This window comes from Dasypus novemcinctus, chromosome 5 (genome assembly GCF_030445035.2).
Source record: "Dasypus novemcinctus isolate mDasNov1 chromosome 5, mDasNov1.1.hap2, whole genome shotgun sequence".
In the NCBI taxonomy this organism is placed as follows: domain Eukaryota; kingdom Metazoa; phylum Chordata; class Mammalia; order Cingulata; family Dasypodidae; genus Dasypus; species Dasypus novemcinctus.
Window position 1 is genome coordinate 43,466,722 of NC_080677.1, and position 23,775 is coordinate 43,490,496.

At 37.1% G+C, this 23,775-nt stretch overlaps 1 protein-coding gene across 10 annotated transcripts in view; it reads left to right on the plus strand.

Moving 5' to 3' along the window:
* CRPPA (CDP-L-ribitol pyrophosphorylase A) overlaps positions 1 to 23,775 on the plus strand; it is a 393,039-nt gene that overhangs the window by 167,233 nt on the left and 202,031 nt on the right. For all 10 annotated transcript variants that reach the window (XR_011648802.1, XR_009185802.2, XR_011648804.1 and 7 more), the window contains exon 6: positions 5,195 to 5,289. Coding sequence is in view for 6 of the 10 variants with exons in the window: in XM_004467938.5 (XP_004467995.2) it covers positions 5,195 to 5,289 (95 nt within the window). In the remaining 4 variants the exon portion in view is untranslated. The remainder of the gene's footprint in view (positions 1 to 5,194; positions 5,290 to 23,775) is intronic.

Sequence of the window (23,775 nt, forward strand, 5' to 3'; positions counted from 1 at the left end):
TGGAAGACTAAATGTCATTAAATGTCAATTCTGCTAAAATTGATATACAGATTTAATGCAATATGGATAAAAATTCCACCAGCATTAAAGAAAACATTGAAAACACGATCATTAAATTTATTTGGAAGGGTAAGGAGTCTTGAATAGCCAGAAACATTATAAAAAGGAAAAGTGAACTCTCATCTCCAGACTTTAAATCATAATACCTACCTGTAGTGGTAAAAACACCATGGTACTGACCTAAAGACAGACCAGTAGACTAATGGAACCATATTTATGGTTCAGAAACAGACCCTCACATGTATGGTGAAGTGATTTTTGACTAGCCTGTCAAACTCACACAGCTCAGGCAGAACAATCCATTCAACAAATGGTGCTGAAAGAATTGGACATCCATAGCTGAAAGAAGGAACGAGGACCCCTATCTCACACCTTATTCAAAAACTAACTCAAAATGGATTAAAAAACTAAAAATAGAAGCAAGAACCATAAAACTTCTACAAGAAATTATTGGAAAGTATCTTCAAGACCTGGTGGTTGGTGGTGGATTTAAAGGAGATAAGAGAAGAACTGAGTGGACTGCTGATGTTTAATGTATGTAGAAGTTTTAATTAGCTTTACTGTAAAATTCTGGAAATGTATAGAGTAGATGGTAACACACGGTGAGTAATAGCTAGTTTATAAATGGGGATGTGACTGAAAATGATAGTCTAATTATGTAAACGCCAATTAACAGAATGCTTGAGAATAATCTAGGAACTGGATAGCACAGTAAACCAGGAAGTAGATGAGAATTGTAGTTGATGGTACAGATGGAAGAGTGTCCTTTGTTAGCTAGAACAAATGTATATCACTACTGCAGGGTGTTGGGAATGTGGACAAGCGTGGGAAAAATACAGCTGGAGTGACCCATGAATTGTGGTTAGTAGTAATAATATAATATTCTTGCATCTATGCAAAAGATGTACTGTGTTGATACTGAGGCAGTATAGAAAATGTGAACCAAATGTACACTATGGACATGGCAATAATCAGATGATATTATTTTATCTGTAGCAAATGACACACCACATTGTGGTGTGTTGATGGAGGGGTGTTGTTTGGGAATTCTGCACATGGGCATAATTGTTTTATAAGTTTACAACTTCTGTCATAAAAATATATTTAACAAATATTGATAGGGTGGGTTGGGGGAAAACACCAAGTATAAGATAAGAACTATGATTAGTAGTAAGATTTTGACACTATTCTTTTATAGTTTGTAACAAATGTCTCATGACAATGCAAGGTGTTGGTGGAGGGTTGATGTGTGGGACACCTGTATGAGGTTATGCATGTTTGCTTTGTAAGTTCACAACTTTTACTATACACTTAATTGTTTATGTATGTTCATATATAAGTGATATATAGATAATGATAATCAGATTGATTAGGGGAAAACACTTTGTTTAGTAGTAATATTTTCAGAATGCTCTTTAATCATTAGTTAAAAAGGTTTAAAAATAATGCACATTATTGGTGGTAGGGTGAGATGTTATATATGTTTGTTTGATGTTATATATATTCGTTTTGTAAGTTCACAGCTATTATACATTTATTGTTTATGTATGTTTATGTATGAGTGATATATTTCAATAAATTTAAAAAAAGAAAAGAAAAGGGGAAGTGATGATTTCAGCAGTCAGAAGAGAGAATTTTATCTCTACTGGCCAGCTCCTCCTGGGGAATTCATCAAAACATTCTTTGCAACCTGCCCTCTGGAATTTGTACTTGTGCACTCCCACAGTCATGTGAGACAGACTTACACAATCACATAATATTTGTAGATAGCCCCTGTTGGTTCTGTTTTCCTGGAAAGCCCTGACTAATACATTTGGGTTATGTTAAAACTAAATCTCAGAGATACTATATTAATATAACAGCAGGTCAGGTATTATTTAAAGTTGATCCCATTATTTTTCTAACTTTTCCTTACATATTTTTTGGGCAAGAACAAAGACTGAATTTTGTGTTTGAGTTTTTACACTTCTGGGAAGTAAAATAATTTATGGTTCCCTCCAGTGCTGTTTTTTATTTTAATCTCTAAAAATGTCTAAGTCCTTCAATAGTTTCAGTGGTCAATTAAGAATTCTAAGAGCTTCTATTTTTGTTTTGATTTCATCATTATCGTCAAGGAAGTTACTAAATCCTTTGTTTACTTTGAAGAACTGATCAGGACCAATCGTATGGAATTTTAAATATATGTGTATTCTCCTCCTCCCCCCCCCCCCCCATAGGTGGGAAGATATAGTAGTCAGAGTTCTCCAGACAAGCAGAAGAAACAGAACAGACAGGATATATATGAGATGTATTATAGGAATTGTCTAATGCAAGTAAAGGGGACTGGCAAGTCTGAATTCCATAAGAAAGGCTGCAAGCTTTCAGAAACTCTGATAAATCAAAGTAGAAGTTGAATTCCCTAGAGGAAACAGACTGGCTGGAATAAAGGCCAGAATGATCCTGTCTTCTAAAATCCTCAGTTTTGGCTTTTAAGACCTCTAGCTGATTGGAGAGGAGACTCCTCACAATGTTAAGGGTAGTCTCTTTTGTTGATTGTAGATGCAACCAGCAGTGGATGTAATCTACTGATTATAGCTGCAAATCCATCTATGAAATGTCCTTGCAGTAACAGACCTTTGCTTGGTTGACCAAACAACTGGACACCATAACCTTCTCAAGTTCACACATGAAATTGTCCATTACAGGGTTGTTAGTGTAACTGGGATTGAGTATGTTCAGTTCATTTGAGCCCCCGCCCCGCCACTTGCGGCTTGTTCCTTTTCTTTTGTTGTCTCTTCTTTGTATCTGCTTGTCTCCCTTTTGTTGTGTCATCTTGCTGCGCCAGCTCTCCACGGCGCACGGGCCAGCTTTGCCTTCACAAGGAGGCCCCGGGTTGCAAACCCAGAGCCTCCCATATGGTAGATGGGAGCCCAACTGATTGAGCACTGCCACTTCCCAAAAAATTGTTTTTAATTATATGTATTATTTTATAAATTGGTCAAAATGTTTGTGCCTATCACATTAATTGTTGTATTTAGTAAATTGTATTTACATAATAAAATTTTTGACTATTATAACTTTTTGTGAGAAACATTTAGAAAACTAACTGAAGTTTTGCAAGGATTTTACAAAAGACCAGATTTCTCTAAATATTTACTTCCACTCTGTGCTTGTATGATAGTTATCCTCTGATCTAAACCATTTTTGTATGCAAGACAGAGATACCCATGATCTCACCCACTGAGTGTGTCAGCTTATTTGTGCACTACTGAATCATTTCATGGCTTTCAAGTAATTGTCTCTTCTCTTGATGAGACTATATTCATGCCCATACTTTTCCAATATCAGTACATTTAAAAATTTTGTTTTTTGTCTTAGCCTTAATTACTTCTAAAATGTCCCTCTGTCCCCACACAACTTTTAAAGAGTTAACTCCTAGCTCATTTTTAATAATAAATTTTAGCTGATTTTAACAACCAGTTTATATCTCTCATCACAATGATGTTCCAATAGCATCGATGATCTGGGCCTTTTGTGTTCTAAATTATATTTCATTTTCTTAGAATTATATAACATTACATGTAGAATTTTATAGACTTTTTAGAGTTGGAAAGAATCTTACAGATGAGTGAAGAGAGTCCTAAAGAAGTTAAATAAAAAAAATAATAATAAAGTTAACTGTAGCAGACCTATATCCAAAATAGAGCATCCTCTCAATCCATTTGAACCACTTTGTTTACATATATTTATTTCTCTTGAAGAATTTAAAATGAACAAGAAAGTGAAGAATGTCAAATTCTTTTATAGCAATTGCTATAGGGTAGTCAGTGTAATAGAAAAAGTATGAACTTTAGAAAGTCCTGGGTTTAAATCTCATATAAGTAAAAAGCAGAATGATAATACTTAGTTTAAAAATACATATTTATTTTGAGGCATTAAATGGAATAATTAGTATGAAATCACTAGAAACATTCATGTGAAAATGCTGGTTCAAGAGATGTAGATGTCTTTTCTGTCTCTTCCTTTCATTGTAGTGCTGTAGTAAAACTGTGTGTTTATGAACCTAATTTCCTTTTCCACCACTCATAACTCTGTGATATTGGGCAAGTTACACCTTTCTCTGAAGTCTTGGTTCCTTAATTTGTTCCATAGATTCAGAGTAATACTGTTCTTTCAGAATTGTCACGAGGATTAGCATTAATTCAGCATATAGCTCTTAGGGCATCTAATATTCTTGTTAAGTGGGAGGTAGTTAGTAACGGTTGCAGTATTAATTGGTGTTATTTTAAATAATCTGTCCTCGCCAGCTTTGCTTGGAAGAATCATTAATTATTGCTGAATCAGTTGTTAGATAGAGCATGTTACATAGAGTTACCCATCTGAAGAGCAGGTGGGTCAAAAACTAATCAAACTAACTTTTGATTTAGGATTCCTATTTAAAATTAGGCTTTGCTTTCTTTATTTATGACATAAAACCATGAAATGTTTCTTATTTGGCACCCATACGAACATTTCTTAGTACCTTAGATTTTTCTTTTGTAACAAATAACAGCATGTGTTTTAGGAGGGTACATCCATTGTTTCCAGAAGTGAATATCACTATGCCACACAGGTTATATATTAAAATCAAACAGTCTCAAATGAGCCTTCTGAATTTGAAGAAAATTCATTCGACTTTTCACTGTGGTAATAGGCAAACAAGCAGAAACTTAATTGTATTGAACTGATTAAAGCTAGAGGAATGTCAAGGAAAATATTGTACTTAGCTAGAGCGTAAGGTAGCACAGTTTGTCCACAGGAGACATCCAATTATCTCAACAAAGAATCAGCCTGGAGGTTGAATTAGTGAACCAAATAGTGGTCACTTCCAGTTATTTCCTTTCCAACGTTTCTTAAGATCTCTTATTTCTATTATTATTCAGTGGTCTGGTTACCTACTCACAAAGTGTTTAATACATAGATTTATTGATTTGGGTATTAAAAAGAGGCAAGGACATCTCACTGAGCAGTCCAGACGACTCTACTTGGCCTGAAGGCACTGTTCTATTCTTGTTCAACAGTTTTGAACAGCAGGTGATTGCAGGTTTTAGCATACTAGGGTTTTATTCTGTGTCGTATTTGAAACTTAAAATTCTTTTTTTTCTTTTCATTTCAGAAAGAATTTCACAACAGATTTGTGTAGTTACAGACACAAAAGAAAATGAAGAACTTGCAGGTCTTCTTGAAGAAATGCTAACAAATGAAATAAATGTAAGTGTTCAAAGACTTGAGTTTTATAAACTCACAAATTTTTATAGTATAAAGATATCTTCCTTTAGAAGGCATAAAAATTCCTCAAATCGGATCTTATAATTTTGACTTGATGAAATCTTTTGGTTTGCAAACATCCTGAATTGAAATATACTTCATCCCCTTCTCTGTTTTTCTTCTGTTTTTTTCCCCATCTCCAGTCCGAGTTCTCTATCTCCTTTAAGATTTAGAATCAACCTGACTTACTTATTCTTTTCCCCTATTGTAGACAGTTTTTATAGGCAAGTGTTGAGATTACAAAATAGTAAACCTAGAGGGATGGTAAAGGAGATAGAGCATGGCTCCTCTCCTCTCAAGTGAGGGTCCTATAACTAGGCCACTGAGGAGGGAGTACTTGACTGTACCGTAGCCACTCTTGGGCCCAGCACCCTCTGAAAAACAAGTCCTGGGCTGGAAGGCTTCTCACCACTCAGGGGATGGGAGCAAAGCACTGAAAGTGGCATGGGCTAAGTCCTGCCCCAGGCTGCTTGGCTCCCATCCAGCATTTATTCAGTTTCCTGGAATATGTAAAATAGAGTGAACCATAGTCTCTGAGATGAGGTCCTAGAAGCTAAGATTTTAACAAGCTCCATCAGGTTGTTTTGACAGCAATTAGTACCAAATTCCACAAGTAGCATTTGGAGCAAATGTTCAAAGCTGGAAAGAAGCTCATGTCCATGTCAGCTGTCTCCTAGGCTGAAAATTATACTACAATCTTCTTTTCTGTATTTCTTTTATCCATCAACTTACCAGGTATTTCCCTCCATCATTGGAAATTTTAACACTTTCTCTGCTTTCTATCTCAAATAACACCTTTTAAGAATCTCCCCCTAAGTCCTCAGTCCCAATTTCACTGTTGCATATTGCATCGTATTTAAGTGTAGGCAACTACCCTGCCTGACTGACCACCTCTCTGCCTCAGAAATAGTCTTTTAACCTTGGATCATCTTACTTATGCTTTATTCTATCTTGCAGATGCCAATAAGAGTGGACACTGGAGCAGTGTTCCCGGGACTTTGGCTCTCAACAATTCTAGGTTTATTATTGCTGAGCACTCAACTGTTGGATCCTGTGTGACTAATTCCTTAACTGATTTTCCCGTAATTTGATAGATCCTGCATGGAGTCTCTTTGGGCATAATTATTAGGTCAATTCACTTCCTGTTGCTTCTTTTCTTGTATCTTTTTAATGACAAAATGACGTGGGATTTAGGGATATACTCAAAGGTACGTTCCCAACTCTGCCTTTATCCTCAGAGGAGCAATGCTTACATGTGTGATTTATTCATGACCCTGGCCCTTCAATTTCTTGTCCTGCTTATTTACAGTGACCTTTATTTTCAGTATTCTTCATCTACCTACCCACTGGGTCCAGTTGGATCTTGCCATCATCTTGATGATGCAAAATAAATATTAAGTCTATTTCTTACCTTCTGGCTGAAGTATTTTATCAGTCCATATCTTTTATTCACGTATTTACTGCATGTATTTTGGTCTTACAGGGAACTCCAGGCCCCCTATCTTCTCTCTTTCTCTCTCTCTCTCTCTCTCTCTCTCTTTGTTAGCCTCCTTTTATCTGCATATCCTTCCTTATCTGGCTTAGATTTCATGATCCATCACTTCCAATGACTCTTCTACTAGTATCTTCAACTCCCTGTCCTTACGGTACACTCACTTGGTAAAACTCCATCCATGAATCAGTCTAACTTTTCACTTCTCTGAGCCTATACTCAAGTTGGAACACTTGGCAATAATATATATAATACATAATAATACATATTGTTGCCATTAAAAAGTGCTGGTCTTCATTCTGTAATGGGCACCAAATGTTTTAAAGCAACTATGGCATGATTTTGTAGTCAGCTCCCCATTCTCCTCAGTGGATATTTTAAAACTCCCACTGTCATAAAACATCTAACTCAGGGTTTCTATTGACAGTTTGGATTGGAAAATTCTTTGTTGTGGTGGGATAGCCTGTAGAATGTTTAGTGGCATCCCTGGGCAGCTGTAGCAACCAAAAATGTCTCCAGACATTGCTAAATGTCACATGGGATGGAGCAAAATCCCTGGCTAGTTGAGAACCACTGGTTTATCCCTACCACCTTTACCTCTGTTCTTTTGCAGTCTTATCTCCAACTTGACAGAGAAACTGTATAGTCCCATATAGGAACACTCCCTGTCTTCCTGACACTAAACCTTTAAACAATCTTGCATCTATAGCCATTCTCTTATTAAAACTGTCCCCTCCCCTGAACTCTGGTTCCCTTCTCTCCTCTTCTCCCATTCCTTCTCACTCCCATTAGCATTTCAGAATATTCATGTTCTTTCCATTAAAATAAAAGCAAACAAAAAAACCACCCAAAACCCTTTCTTAACCCAAAGTTACTCTGCAGCCAAACTTTAGAATAACCTACCTTCTCACTCCCAATCCATTGCAATCTGACTTCTACCAACTCTTCCATAGGATCTCTTTCATAGGTCCTCAGTGACCTTCCTGTTGAGACTTCCACAGGACATTTATCAATACTTACCTTACTTGATTTGCAGAACTTGACTTTCTTGTCTAATACTTTCTTCTAGAAAGAATGCTGTGTAGATTCCATTAACATTTTCCTCTTGTGATCATCCTCTTTCCTTTTGGATTTCCTCTTCACAATTTCTTTTGCAGGTTTCCATTTATAATTTATGGATTCTGTGCATAAGTGAATGGATTTCTCTGAAATATCTGAGAGGTGTTATCCTTGCTGATGGGTTCATAAATCATCTATTTACTATAGACACAAATCATTTCCTAGCCCAGATCACTCTCTTGTGTTTCAGTTCTGTATATTCAATTAGATGTTGCTTGAAAACATTCAACTTGATTGTCACTATGTTACACCCACAAACTCTTAGTTCATGTGGTCCTTTTCCATCTCCTATGTTTTCAATATCTGGGAATGTATATCACTTATCAAGTTTCTTAAACCTACTATCATTTTATACTCATTCTTAATCTCCTAAAACAAGTAAAATTCTCACACATTTGAATTCTACCTCAAAATATCCCTCAAATATATCCTTTTCTCTTTATTACCACTGCTGCTCTCCTAAGCATCACCAAGTCTTGTCTGGATTACTGGAACAGTCTAATTGATTTCCAGCCTCCAGTCTTTCTTTCTGTTCTTTCAAATCTGTTCTTTATGTGGCTGTTAAAATGGTCTTTGTAAATTTTATATCTTATCATATTACTCCATCATTCAAACCTGTTCCTTGGCTTCTAAATTGTTCCTAAATTAATATCCAAATTCCTTGCCATGTCTTATAAGGTCTCTCATGTTACTAATACTACTAATAAAAATAACAAATATGACAATAATAATAGCCAACAATATTTAAGCACTTATTTTGTGCTATGCCCCGTAAAGTGTGTCCTTAAAAACTATCTCAGATAGTTCTATTAATATCTTTATTTTTCAGAGGAGAGAGCTGAGGCACAGATAAATCATCCTTATTAATATTGCTGTGCAGTGGTAGAAAGGAGACATGAATTCATTCATGTGATACCAGAGTCTCTCCTCTGAACTAGTACCCTTGCTAAATATCCCTACATTCTCCTTCTCATGAACTCTTAGTGTCATCTATACATTTTCATATTCTCAAATGTGGTATTACTTTCCCACTTCCAGGACCTCTGGACATGATGCCATTTTCTCCAGGAAGCTTCTACTGCCCACCTTTCTCCCAAAGTCTGATTTATGTATTCTTCTAATGTGTTTTGTGGGATGCTGTACAAATGTTTGTGAAGTCTTTTCAGAGCCTAGTGCAGTCTTGATACAAGGAGGACTTGAATGAATGAATGGATGAATGACAATATAATTTTTTCCCCCACTTTATTTATTTATTTATTTATTTTTAAAAGAAGTTTTAGATTACATAAATGTTACATCAAAAATACAGGGGATTCCTGTATACCCCCTCCCCCTCCCCACTTTCCCATTAACAACATCTTTTATTAGTGTTGTACATTTGTTACAATTGATGAACACATGCTGAAGAATTCCTACTAACCATGGGTCTGCAGTTTACATTATACTTTAAACTTAGTACCGCATAATTTTATAGGTTTTGACAAAATATATAGTGTCCTGTATCTCTCATCATGCACTGTCATGCAGGACAATTTTAGTATCCCCAAAATGCCACATTATACCTTCTCTCTCTCTCCCCTCAGAACCTCCTGTGGCCAGTGTCTTTATATCAGTGTTACAAGTTCTTCCATTGCTAAAATAATCATAAGTCTGCTTTAGTCCATGGTTGCATTCACCCCTTATATTTGCTCATTCCTTAATCTTGAGGATTTGGGGATGGTGGTGTCCTCTCTATTTCTAACTGAGAAGGGGCTTATTTCCCGTGGGGCAGATAGGTGGAACTGTCTTGCTTGCAGTTGTAGATACTCTCTGTTTTGGGAGATGGGTGCTGCCCATCATCATCCTTTTGTTAATTGTCCTGGGTGAGTCCAATGAACTGGAGAGTAGGTATTGCAACTCTTTTGAGATTCAGGGCTCAGTTGGCACATGAATGGACCACTCAATTGACACGAGTGGACCGAAGATTTAAGTCTCTGGGACATATATTTGGTGAATATAATGCTAATTATAGGTTCAAAGAAAAGGGGCAAAAGAGAGTCATGTGTAGGAATGAATGAGTCTAATTCTGTTACATTGGGGAGCATATATTCCAAAGTAAGGCCCACTGACAGGGTGCTGAGTTTCCTCAGATTGTCTGCTCTACCTATCGTATCTAGATACCTCTAGAGCCATCAGGAGTCCTGCAGTTGGAGGCACTATTTACTGTAGCAGTCAATGAGATCCTGCTGAACTATGCATAAGTGTAACCTCTGGAATGACCTCCTGGCTTACTTTGAAATCCCTTAGCCATAAAAACTAATTTGTATTGAATAGTTCCCCCTATTGATCAAGGTCTTTTTCTAAATGTATTGCTAGTTGGTGCTTGGTAATAAATCCCTCGGTGCCAGGGAGGCTCATCCCAGGGAGTCATATCCCACCCTGGGGGAAAGGTAGTGCATTTATATGTTGAGTTTGGCTTAGAGAGAGGCCATTTGTGCAACAAGGAGACTTTCAGGAGGTAACTCTTTAGGCAATATATAACATCACACTTAATTTCAGTTTCATACGAAAAGGTTCATATGTACCACCATCAATATCAAGGGCCTGGCAATCAGGCACTGCCCATGTCCTTGGGGGATTCTTCCTGCTGTATTAGAGAATGTCGCAGAACTTCCCAGGATGGGAACTCAATATTCGTTTAGTTATTGTGTGGATCTTCACCCACTGAGATGATGCCCCATGTCTACTTGAATATATTTATTTGGTATAGAGGCATGCCCCAGGTTCACCACTACCCACACATCCCCCCATCATTGACACCCTTGCCACAGTTATGACCCTTCTGCAATCCAAAACCTTCCCAAAAACAAATTCAAAAAAATAAACAAATAAACAATAATAACAATAAATAAAAATAAATAAAAAATAACAATAAAGAATAAAGTAAGAAATAAATAAATAAATCTAAAATAAAAAATAGAATATAAAACATTTTTTTCTTTGTCTTTCATCATCCTAAGATCTGTTATCTTTTTCACATGATACTTTTTATTACTAAGTTGAACATTTTAACAGTCTTGCTGTGTAACAAATAATCCCCAAATTTAGTGACTTTAAGTAACAAACATTTGTTAACTCGCAGTTTCTGGTCAGAAATACAGGCTCAGCCTGGCTGGTTGCGTCTGACTTAAGGTCTTTCATGTGTTTGCATTCAAGCTGTCAGCTATAGATTGGGCTTGCTGATTTGATGGGGAGTTGATTCTGCTCCCAATCTTACCCACATGGTTGTTGGCCAATGTGCCTTTTTACAGGACTGCCTAACACCATGGTAACTGACATTCCTTTGAGTGAATGAGCAGAGAGAAAGAGAAAATAGCATTCAACATTGAAACCATAGTATATATATATTTTTGCAACCTAATGTTAGAAGTGATAACCCATCACTTATGCCATGTTCTGGCCATTTGAATCAAGTCACTAAGTCCAGCCCACACTCAAGGGAAGGGGATTATATGAGGTTGTTCATACAAAGAAGTAGAAATCAATGGGGGCCATTTTTAGAGGCTACTTGTCCCAAGTTACTGAGCTGAAATAGAAAATACCCACTACTATGACTATGTTTGCTTCCTGTGGTGAGTGAGGCAGTACTGTATAAAGTCTAAGTCTTTTCTGAATATCTGAATTTCACCTTATTGTATCTAAAATTCCCTCATTGGAATCATCATCTATCCAAACTTTAATCCCTTAACCAGATTAGTAGAAGTGCAATCTGTTTTACTGGGAAGCTATTCTACTACCTGAGTCTACCAGAAATTTTATATGATAAACACCAGAGTTGATCAGAAACATCTGATAGTTTTAGAATTAAGAGAGACAAGAAGACCTAATAGCCCAAATCTACACCTGAAGTCACACTCTCACCAAGATTTGATTATACTCTCCTGAATTAAATGCAGTACTACTCAGTATAAATTCAGCATAGCAAAATCTCAAATTCTAAGAGAGAACAGAGTTAATGACTAATTTGTTGAGATTTTTATGTCAATAGGTCCATAATATAATCCTAGGTAATATATAATCTGATAAAAATACTTATACAGAATTTTAGAAGAAATGAGCATATTAAAGGGAGCCTTTCTTATCGTCTTACTATATTATCCCCAGCTTCTGAAAAATCTTCTGAGAGTCTTCTAGGTTTCTTTTCTATAGCTTTCTTTCCACTCTTCTTTCTCTTTCTCTTTGTAACTTTTTATTGTAGAAATTTGCAGCCATATATAAAAAAAGATAGAATGCTATTATGAACTCTCATGTTCCCATTACCACTTTTAATAATTATCAATTTATGGCCAATCTTGTTTCCTCTCTAACTCCACTCATTTTCCCCCAGATTATTTTGAAGCAAATCTCATATATCATTTCACTGTAAATATATTAGAATTTATCTCTAAGAAAGGTTTCTTCTTTTAAAATATAATCATAATACTGCAATCAAATCCTGAAATATCAACAGATTCCTTCATATCATCAAATGTCCAGCAGTGTTCACTTTTCTGTAATTTTCCTATAGTTTTTTTTCCCATTTTGTATGCCAACTGTATCTATGAGTTGGTATGTTTCTTTAGTCTTTTTTTAATCTATAGCTTTATCACCGTTTTTTTTGGTAACTTTTTTTTTTTTTTTTTAACTTTGGGAGACTTTAGGGTAATTTGTCCTGTAGAATTAACCACTGTGAAGTGTCACCTACCATGCCTGTCTATTCCAACAAATGCACATTTCACTGATACTTAAATTACAAGGCTTTAGAATCAAGTTTGTTGTATTTCCTCTGTATGTTATTAAGGAGTTTGAACTATTTCACAGAACCTACCGACTTCTGACTAGTGATTTACACAGATACATCAGGGTGAAAGACAGTGACGGAAGAGAGCTGTCTTGTTTCTTCCCTACTCTCAATAAATGCTGAAAATTGTTTATACTGTAATACTGTGCTCTGAGTGCTAAAGAATTTATAAATAGGAAGATGTGATTAGTTGTTCATTAGTTCCTTGTTTCACTAATTTATTTACCAAATAATTGTTAAATGCCTATCATATAGTCACTGGATATAAGAAGTTGAACTAAGGAAGTATTATTCTCTGTCCTTAAGGAACATAATGTCTGGTTGGGGTTAGAACAGTAAACTAACAGAATTATAAAAATTATAATTTATAATTACAAATTGTGATAGTTACTCCAAGGATGAAGTGAACCATACTTTATCTAAGAATCATGGAAAATAATTAGATTGGGAGGAGAGGGTAGTTAGACTCTACTGGCAGATGTGACATTTAGTTAAGCCTAAAAGGGTAATCAGGAGTTATTTAAAGAACAATTCAGAAAGAATAGTATGTGAAAGATGCATAAAAGAGCTTTGGTCAGAGGTCCTGAAATAAGGCTTCTTAAGTTGTAGTGAAGTGATTGGGTGAAAGTGGAGTGGACAGAGGTGAGGATAAACATTGAGACAGGCCCAGATGCAGTCATTGTTACCACAGCTATTATTATTACTATTACTTTTTTTTTCTCCTTATATTTTATCTGAAGAGTAAAATGAAATAGAAACCCTTTAGCTGGAGACAACATGATTCAATTTACCTTTGTAAAACTATCAAGCTGTCTACTGCTTCTTATAGGAAAATTCTGTAAAAGAAATGTAGTATTTAATGTTTTCATTTATGATACTACTTCTAAAATCACATAAGCATGTTCAACTCAATTTTCAGTTCTATAATAAAATAAATAGAGCTAAAGAATGCTGATCAATACAATGAACAGGAAGCAGGGACTGTAGGGGCTTTTCATATATTTTACTTATTCACTTCTTCCTGTTTCCTTGAGCACATAATTTAATTATTGTTTTGTGTAATCATAAATGCCAAGCAGGATATAACTGAAAATTGTTTGTTTTCCTGGGTGTTAGGCATGCTTTGGTTTTGTTGAGGCTGTTCAATGGACCTAGTTTATTTTTCCTTAATGCTCTCAAGGTTGTATCCAGTATAACTAAATGCAGTGTATGACACATTAATCAAACAAAACATCAAAATAGCAAATGAAGGAAGAGGGAATGAAGAAATAAAAGAAGCAGAGCAAATTAAGCCATAGTAGCATCCTAAGACCCATTCAAAGTCAGGTTGTTTTATACTTATTTTGATGCATGTTTTGTATGTTTATAACATTATTTTAGCTTGAAGCTATAGGATTTTTCATGAACACTGATATTTCTACTCCTGGGTGTCTGACTCTGAACACGGCCAATGACAATGAATTCAGTTAGAGGGTGTGTGTGTGTGTGTGTGTGTACACTACTGCTGGAAACCGAGGATCTTTCCATTAAGTTTATTTGGGATATTAAAAGATTTCCTGTCAGTTTACCAGTGGTAAAAGAAGAATATCAATTATTGGACCACCTAGTTGCTCAGGATGGTATTAATGATGTTCAGGCTGCATTTAATAAAGTTAACAGTTTAAAATAATAATGGTTCACATGGTTTTAAAACATAGTTATTAAAGAGGGAGCTAGGTTAATCTTTCCTAAATGCAACTTTCTCTCCTTTTTCTGTATATAGAAATATACCTTTTGTATTCTAGAGACCCAGGGACCTGTTGAAATATTACTCTTCCTAAAGGAACCAGATGTTTAATTTGTGTAAAAAAAAGGGGGGGGGGCGGGTTCTTTGCATCCTTGTGTACTTAGGAATGAGGTTGTTGCTCACAAGTTCTAGACCAGAGTTAAAACAGAAACAAAAACAGAACTGGCAGTATCTAGTATTGGGCATGTATTTAAACACACACATACACACCTTTTACCTTCTAATTCAGGAAATTACTGATTTTTCACGCATGATAAATGTACTTAGAAGGAAAATCCTTATAAAAAGTTGTGAAGTTGCTATTTGGCATGTAGATTATATTTACCAATCTTCAACAGTTGATTTCAATGAATATGTATATGCTAACCTTCTATTGTTTTACAGCTTATTCATTGTGATTTCACCTCATTTCCCTTTTTTCTTTCTTTCTCTTTTTGGCTCAGATTATAGGATATATAATGTTTTAAAAATATCATTTTATACTTATTATTATGTTTCCCCTAATTATTGGGTTTTGGGAGGCATTTCAATGCTTTGCATGCAGTATAATTCTACTTTGCAACACCATAACACAGATTATTCTATTATTTTGGTGGCTTTAACTAAATATTGACCTATAGTTTTTGTTGTTCTAGATAATCTGAACGAAATATATCCCTCTGAGCTATGGTCAGAGTAAGTTCTCCATGGCATCTTGCTACCTGAAAACCTGTTTTCCAAGGCCTATAACTAAGTACTTGTCTCTTTCTTGCATTGACATTATATACTTTTAATGACTCAATGCATGTGAGTCTATACAGCTTAACATCTTTTTAAAGATCTTCCACAGTCTATACTGAACAATTCCGTCTCATATTATCTCTGTCTTGGTCCAACATATTTTCCTCCTCATCCTTGACAATAGGTAGTTTTCTACCTCCCTTTTTGTACTTAGCATTTTCATTTATTGTGTACCTTCCCTACTTTTAAATTTTGTTTTACTCAAGATTCAGTTTAATATTCCTCTTTTCATGAAGTTGTCCCTGTTTTTCTGGTTCTTGGACCTCCTTTATTACTCACTGACAGTATTGTCATTCTGCATGTCCTACTGCTCACTTATTCTCCTGTACATATCTTTCACCATCTTTTATCACTGATCCCTTGAAGACTGCTGTGTATATGGTGGGAACTCAATAAATAGTTGTGGTTAAGGGTGATAGGATGATGAACAAGCAAGCTAGAATACCTCTTCACCTGGACATCAGCCAAGCACATTTGTAGAGATGGAGAGAGCCGCTAGCATCCATCAATCATGTGAATAGTTGAGGAGAGCTTAAAACACAGAATACACCCAAGAAGTTATGATTGATTTCCCAACTAAGAAGAAAGGACTGTTTTCACAAATGTAGAGAAAAGCAGATAGCAGATGCTGCAGAAACTAGATGAAGTGGAGTCAGCAACATTGATGAAGCTGGTGTCCAGCAGCTTCTGTGAGGAAAGGAGATAGGCAGTGGTGGAGAGATGAGCCCTGCAGAGGGGAATAGCAGTGTGATGAAGAAGATCCATAGCAATATTTTAAAATTTATTCTTTAGAATCTGTAATAAGATTCTGTTTTGAGATCTGAATCTCCTTTTCTCTATTGTTTAGTAATGTTCTGCTTTAAAGATATCATGAGGCATATACATGTTCACAGACTTCTGAAGCAAGTCACATGATGGTGTTTTTATTGTTGCTCAAAAGGTGATTCATCCTTGGTATTTTCTAAACCTTTCAGATTTTTAGGCTAAACAATATATTTTCAGTAATTTATTAATGTGTAAGTCATAAAAGAAAGTTGTATGAGATGGAATTTTGTATGTAAAAATAGCAAGTATATTTTTCATTTGCAAGAAAGATACATTAACAAAATAATTCACTTACCATGTAGGGTTTTAAAAAATATTTTTTAAATTTATTATCTTTTTTTAAAAACATATATATATATCACACAAAATGTTACATTAACAAATATAAAAGGTTCCCATACACTCCACTCCCCACACCCCGCACTCCTCCCACATTTCATTAGTGTGGTGCAATCATTGTATTTGATGAATACATTTTGGAGCACTGCTATACCACATGTATTGTAGTTTACATTGTGGTTTACACTCTCTCACAGTCCATTCAGTGGGTTATGGTAGGGTATATAATGTCCAGCATCTGTCCCTGAAATATCATTCAAGACAACTCCAAGTCCCGAATATGCCCCCATATCACAACTCCTTTTTCCCTCTCCTTGCCTTCAGCAACTCCCATGGCCATTATATCTCCACATCAATGATATACTTTCTTCCATTGCTAGAGTCACAATTATTCTATAGTAGAATACCAGTAAGTCTACTCTAATCCATATTTTATTCCTCCATCTTGAGGATCCTCAGATGGCGATGCCCACTCCACCTCTAAATTGAGAGGGGGCTTAGATCCCAGATGGCTGATGAATGAGATTCTCCTGCTTGCAGTTGTACACTCTCTCAGTTCCTTGGTATGGTGGATGACCATCCTTACCTCCTTGTTAGCTGACCTGGGTAAGTCCAACGAACTGGAGAGTAGGTACTACAACTCTGCTGAGAATCAGACCCCAGCTGGCACATGGAAGTCCAGAGATTCAAGTCTCCAGAGCATACACCAACCTCAGCACAAATCACAGGTTCAGTAAAAGTGATAGAAGAGGCATGTGTAGAGAAGTCACATCTGAGTCCAACTCCATCACACTCAGGATCACAAATTCCAAAGTAGGGCCTACTTGCAAGGCAATGAACTCCAGAGCTACCTGCCATGACCATAGGACTTGGGTGTCTCCGTAGCCCTCAGGAGTACCACACTGTCCCCTGCTCCCACCCTGCCTTTCGCTTCCTTACACTTTGCCCGCCTGTTCCTCATAACCTCCCTGTATTATGGCCCTTCTCAGCAGCAGTTTGTGCTGCTGCCTTCCTCCGCCCCTCCTCCCAGCCACTGCTATCTTCCCCCTCCCAGCCGATCGCTGTTCTCCCCGCCTCATTTCAACCGCCCTCATCCCGTATCCGCCCCGGCACAACCTCGGAAACAACCCCCTCTGCCATCAATGGCTTACGTCATAAACCGCAGGTCCGCCCTTGCCTCTGCAGCCAATCCTCAGCTGCCCTGCGGACATGCCCCTCCCACAACCTCCCCGCCTCCATGACACTATAAAACCCCATGTACTTCCCGAATAAAATCAGACCTGCGCATAGACCTCGTCTCCGTGGTTTTTCCTCCATCGAACCGCGCGTCCCCCAAGCCTTGAGCCGCCCGCTGCCGCCCCGGTCCGGCCGTGGCGTAGGCCCGATCCCCGGCAGCGACTCGCCTGCAGTGACCCGCCTGCAGTGCCGCAGCGGAGGCCAACACCACACCTGAGGTTGTATCTACTTTGGCTCTTTCTGAATTCCTGCTGAGAAGTGCATAAGCACCACCCCTCTGATGACCTTCCGACTCATTTTGAAGTCTCTTAGCCAGTAAACTCATTTATCTTTACTATTTCCCCCTTTTATTTAAGTTCTTTTTCTAGTTGCATTACCAGTGGTGCTTGGATGTAATTCTTTGGAGCTAGGGAGTCTCATCTCTGTGAGTCATGTCCCATGCTGGGGGAAAGTAATGCATTTATATGCTGAGTTTGGCTTAGAGAGTGGCCATATTTGAGCAACATGGAGGCCCACAGGAGGTAAGTCTTAGGCACCCTGCAGCTCTAGGCCTAGTTGAAAATTTAAGCACACAATCTCATAAGCATAATCATCGTATCAAGGGCCCATCATTGGACCATCCTTCTTCACTGGTCTTTGCCCTTACACTTGGGGGATTGCTGCTGTTCCATTGGGAAATGCAGCAGAGCTCCCAGGATGGGGAACTCAGGACTCCCTCAGTTGTCGTGTGAAACTCTACCCACTATGTCAATACCCAATGACCATCCCAACATATCTTACACCCTATATGCATGCCCTGGAAAACTCCCTCCCACCCATGCATCCGCCATCAATGACACCCCACACCAGTGCTCCTCCCATACCATAGTTGAACCCCTCCATGATCTAAAACTTCCTTAAAAATGAAGCCTAATATATATTCAATTAATAGGAAAATGAAATAGTAATGATAGGTTTAAAGATTAGAAATAAAATTCATAATAATTTAGAAAAACTAAAATAATGTAAAAAATAAATTGGGGTATTAAAAAATGAAAAATATCATAAAATTTTTTTGACTTTTTTTTTTAAGATTTATTTGTTTATTTCTTTCCCCTCCCCTCCACCCTGGTTGTCTGTTCTCTCTGTCTATTTGCTGCGTGTTCTTCTCTGTCCACTTCTGTTGTTGTCAGCGGCACGGGAATCTGTGTTTCTTTTTTGTTGTGTCATCTTGTTTTGTCAACTCTCTGTGTGTGTGGCACCATTCCTGGGCAAGCTGCACTTTGTTTCACGCTGGGCGGGTCTTACGGGGGGCACTCCTTGTGCGTGGTGCTCCCCTATGCGGGGGACACCCCTGAGTGGCACGGCACTCCTTGTGCACATCAGCACTGCACATAGGCCAGCTCCACACGGGTCAAGGAAGCCCGGGGTTTGAACCACAGACCTCCCATGTGGTAGACAGATGCCCTAACCACTGGGCCAAGTCCCCTGCCTTTTTTTGACATTTTGCCTTTCATCACTGTAATAGGTATTGCCCTGTATGTACAGTGGCAAGGCAATTGCTTCTATTTCTTCCTCAGTGTCTTACATCTTTATTTATTTATTTATTTATTTATTATGTCTTCAAAAAAGTTTTAGATCACAGTAAAGTCACATATAGCATGCAGGAGTCTCCCACATACCCAGCATCCTCCCCTTCCTCCCCCACCAGTAATGATCTTTTTACATGTGGATGTTACATTTGCTACTACTAATGTACAAATATTGAAAAATAGCTGCCAACCATGGTTAGATTATGGTTTACATTATGGTTTACATTTTAGACTACACTTTTGAATTTTTGGTTGTATTGTGGTTTATAGTATGGTTTACATTTTAAACCATACACCTCTACAAATTTTTGGTGGAATTTAACATGGCCTTTTTCCATCTTTGCACAATCTTGTGGAACACTTCCATTGCCCCCTCTTCCAACTATTCTATTCTTCTCCCTGCCCCCTCTGCCAGGCCCACAGTGACAACCACGCTTTACTGCCTGAAGAATCCATATACCTGCAACAATGCTGAGAGCTTGACACACTAGTCTGTCCTCCTGCATTGGAAGTCACCCATGCTCTTGAGAGACACCCTCCCCTCTGTTTAAGAACATCAGGCCTCCCTGGATGGGGGTACAGCAACTTCATGCTCATTGTATGGGTCTCCACCCATTTATATAACACACTATGACAAGATGAGCACTCACACTCTCCCTAGAAACCTGCCCCAGGTGCACCCTGTGTCAGATACCCCCATCAAACACCTTAAACCAGTAACCCTTCCTTATTATATTTCTAAAGAGTTTTCTCAACATATAGTTTCAACCACGTACCTGACAATCTCCCGTGTTCACTTGCTACCCCCTAACCTTCCCCCCAATTCCATGGACCATCTGACCCATTCTCCTAACCCTAGCCCCCCTCAAGCACCATGTAGGATTTGAAAATTATAATGGCAGTATTCAGATTGTACAAATATTGAGGTGGTACTTTTAAAAATCTTAAAAAATTTACCCAATGGATATTTTTCTTGTGTTTACATATGAAAGAGCTCTTCGTATGCTTATATATGTTTCTAGCTGATTTTTTTTCTTGTTTATTTTCTAATTTGAAATTAGAGGCTATAAAAAATAGGTGGAAAAAATAGTTTATTTTACATAAATGATTTCATAAATGATAAATGATGAAAACCAAAAACTAGAACTTTCTAACACAGGATTTTATAATAGCACTATTGGCATTTGGGACAACTATTCTTTTTTGTGGGGGCTGACCTGTGCATTGTAGGATATTTAGTAGCTTCCCTGTCCTCTACCACTAGGCGCCAGTAACACCCCTCCTCCTTCCACTTGTGAGAATCAAAAATGATTCTTGACATTTTCAAATTTTCCCCAGTTAAGAACTACTTATATAACCTGTTTGCTTCATGTACACTAAAATTTATATATAGCTTGTGGTATAGCTATGTATGTATCATATTTGTAATTTCTAATGAATGTACAGCTATTTGTAGGCTTTAGGGGACTTTTAAATAGTATGTAAAATGTTTGGAAACAATACTATTGGGGTGGATTGTTATTAGTGATTTAAAATGAATGACATTTTGACCAGAATAAAATTTGTTATACATACTTTCTCTTATTTATATGGAAAACAGGCTCTAATTATACTTCTGTGTATCTGGACAATGTCTGTATTTCTTAGCAAAAATAAAATTTTGTAAATGAAAATCAAATAAATTATGCAGTAAAGTTGACAAGAATTTCAGAAAAAAAACAGTAACTTATGTTTACAGCCATATTGATACATGCAAAAAAGATATAGGAAATTTATCTGAGATGATATAGAAAGGTAATAGTGTTGGTACAGTCAGGGTAAAGTTGTCTTATGATTGCTAGATGCAGGTACACTCTGCCGTAAAATATAACTCAGAGTGCAAGTGGGCCTTTGGATTAACATGGTTTCAAATTGCCTGACTCCTTTCTACTTCAAAGTGTAATCATGGACAGGTTATGTTTTCATCAACTGGATTCTTGTTAGAAATGCTGGTTCTTAGGCCTGCCCCAGATCTAATGGAATCAAAATTGCATTTTTAATAAGATTCTCAAGGATTCTTATGCACATTTAATTTAGAGAAACACTGGTCTAAACTTTATTTCATCACTCTAGTATGATATAAGCTCCATGAGGACAGAATCTTTGTCTAGTTTGTTGCTGTGCTCTCAATCACAAATCCAATGTCTGGCTCATAGGTCTCAATAAATATTTGCTTGAATGAATGATACCCTGTATTAATCCATCTATAGATAGGATACTTCTTGTGACTTTTTAACATTTAAATTAAGACAGCCAGAATTTGTTTATGCCAACTCTCAACCTAGAAATGTTTTATGCATCATTACAAAAAGTAGGTAATATTACTTTACCTTTTTAACATATCTTTTGTCATCAGTTGGGTAACATCTCCAAACTATGCCTGCCAAACATGATTTTTATGAACTAATACTAGTCATTTCCCATTATTACAAAACTGTCTATTAATCATACTACCATATAATAATCTGTATTATACTCAACACAATGATGAACTTGAGCAGATTTGTATTGTACTTGGTAATATTATTTATTTATTTTTAGATTTATCATCTAGATTTATATGTACACTCTGTATCATAAAATGGGAGCCTTGAATTCTTTGTGACAGGTGCTCAAATGTGTTAGGATTAGGGCCTCTGTTTTCCATTCAGAGTCCTTGTAGTTTTGCATCAAAATGTAGGAACCCAGAAAGCCTGAACCCTCGCAGACATTGGCAGACATCTTGCTCCAAATAGACTTTGGTGAGGGAAGTAACTTATGCTTTATGGCCTGGTATCTGTAAGCTCCTACCCCAAATAAATATCCTTTATAAAAACCAAAAAAAAAAAAAAAAAAAAAAAAATAATAGCTGGCCTTGGAAGAGAATTTTAATTGTAAGGGAGAGGGATTTACAGAAGAGGACTGTTATTAAGGGAGTGTTACTACCATAATACCACAGCAATATTACCACAATAGTTCTACCACCACAACTCCTCAGCATTGGTTCATTGTCATGGTCTAGAAGTATGTGACTCTTCTCCAGGGTCAAATATGAGGACCTGAATTGCAGGGCACTTTCTAGATACTTTCCTCCTTATCTGGGACCTCCAAAATGATCAGAGTTAGGAGATTGTACCAGCAAATTATGGTTTTTACTAATCAAATGACTTTATCGTGATTCAGTGTTTCTCCTGAGTTGTCTTTAGGACCTGTAATACCGCTCTCCACTAAGGGTCTTGTGACTTCTTGATAAAATAATCATCACCTGAGTAAGACTGATGTACAATGTGTTTTAGAGGTTAAGTGTGTGGACCTGGGGATCTGACAGATGTGAGTGTGAGTACTAGCTTTGATTCCTTACAGGCTGTTTGATCTTGGAAAGGTTACTTAAAAGTTTCATGCCTCAATTTTCTTATTCATAACATGAGGATCATGATAGTAATTCTTACATATACAGAGTTACTGTGTGATTTCATTGTGTCTAAAGTGCTATGCATAGATTCTGGCAACTGGCAAACCCTCATAGTGGAGATATGATGATGTGTTAGCTTCATTTAAAAGTGGAAGTTAAATGGGGAGTGAGAGGAATAAAACACTAAGTATTTAATATGGCACTTAGCATGTGTGAAGATGCCTCATACATATTCAAACAAACAGAGAGTGGGTAACACATGCGTTAGACTTTCTAGAACAGTGTTTGTTGAGGAAGCTCTTGGTTACAGGAACAGGGACTGCCTACTTCATTATGTAACAGGGCAAATGAATCTTTAGAACTGGATGTTAGACTCCAGTCTTGGTGCTGTGGGTCTCTTAAGCTCCATACTTAGGAAAACACCAGATTTTCTCCTGTCGTGATAAGGTTCTGGGATCCAAAGCATTGTAACATGGAAAGCTTTGGTTCGAGTATTCTGCCACGTGCTTAATATTCATGTTTGGAAGATTATCATGCTCTCATTTGCTATGATATCTGCAGGTTAGGGTCTGAGTCTTGTGGTGACAGTTTATAAAGTGGGTAGACATTGGTATGATTCACCAGCTCAGCATTTATGGTTGAGAGCTCATAGCTTATATAACATGGCAGGCTGGTAACCTGATTCATTTTTCATGTCTACACTCTACCAAGATTGAGTGCCTAAAAGCTTCCTTGTAGGCTGTCAGGAGACCAACCTATAGAGAAGAAGGCTTGGAAAAGTTAGCCCTTACCTATTACAATTAACTTGGTTAATTCTTCTATTTCTTCTACGAGGTACTCATTTTACTGAAGAGTAAACTGAGTCACCAGAGTTAAGTAACATCCAAAGTCACAAAGCAAATATGATCCAGCCCTGGATTCAAACTCAGGGAGGGTGACTCCAGACTCCATCATCTTAACTACAAAAAAGAGCTTAAAAGCTGATTCAAAAAATCAAATAGATTACAGTAAGCCTTCAGTGCTAGGTAGACA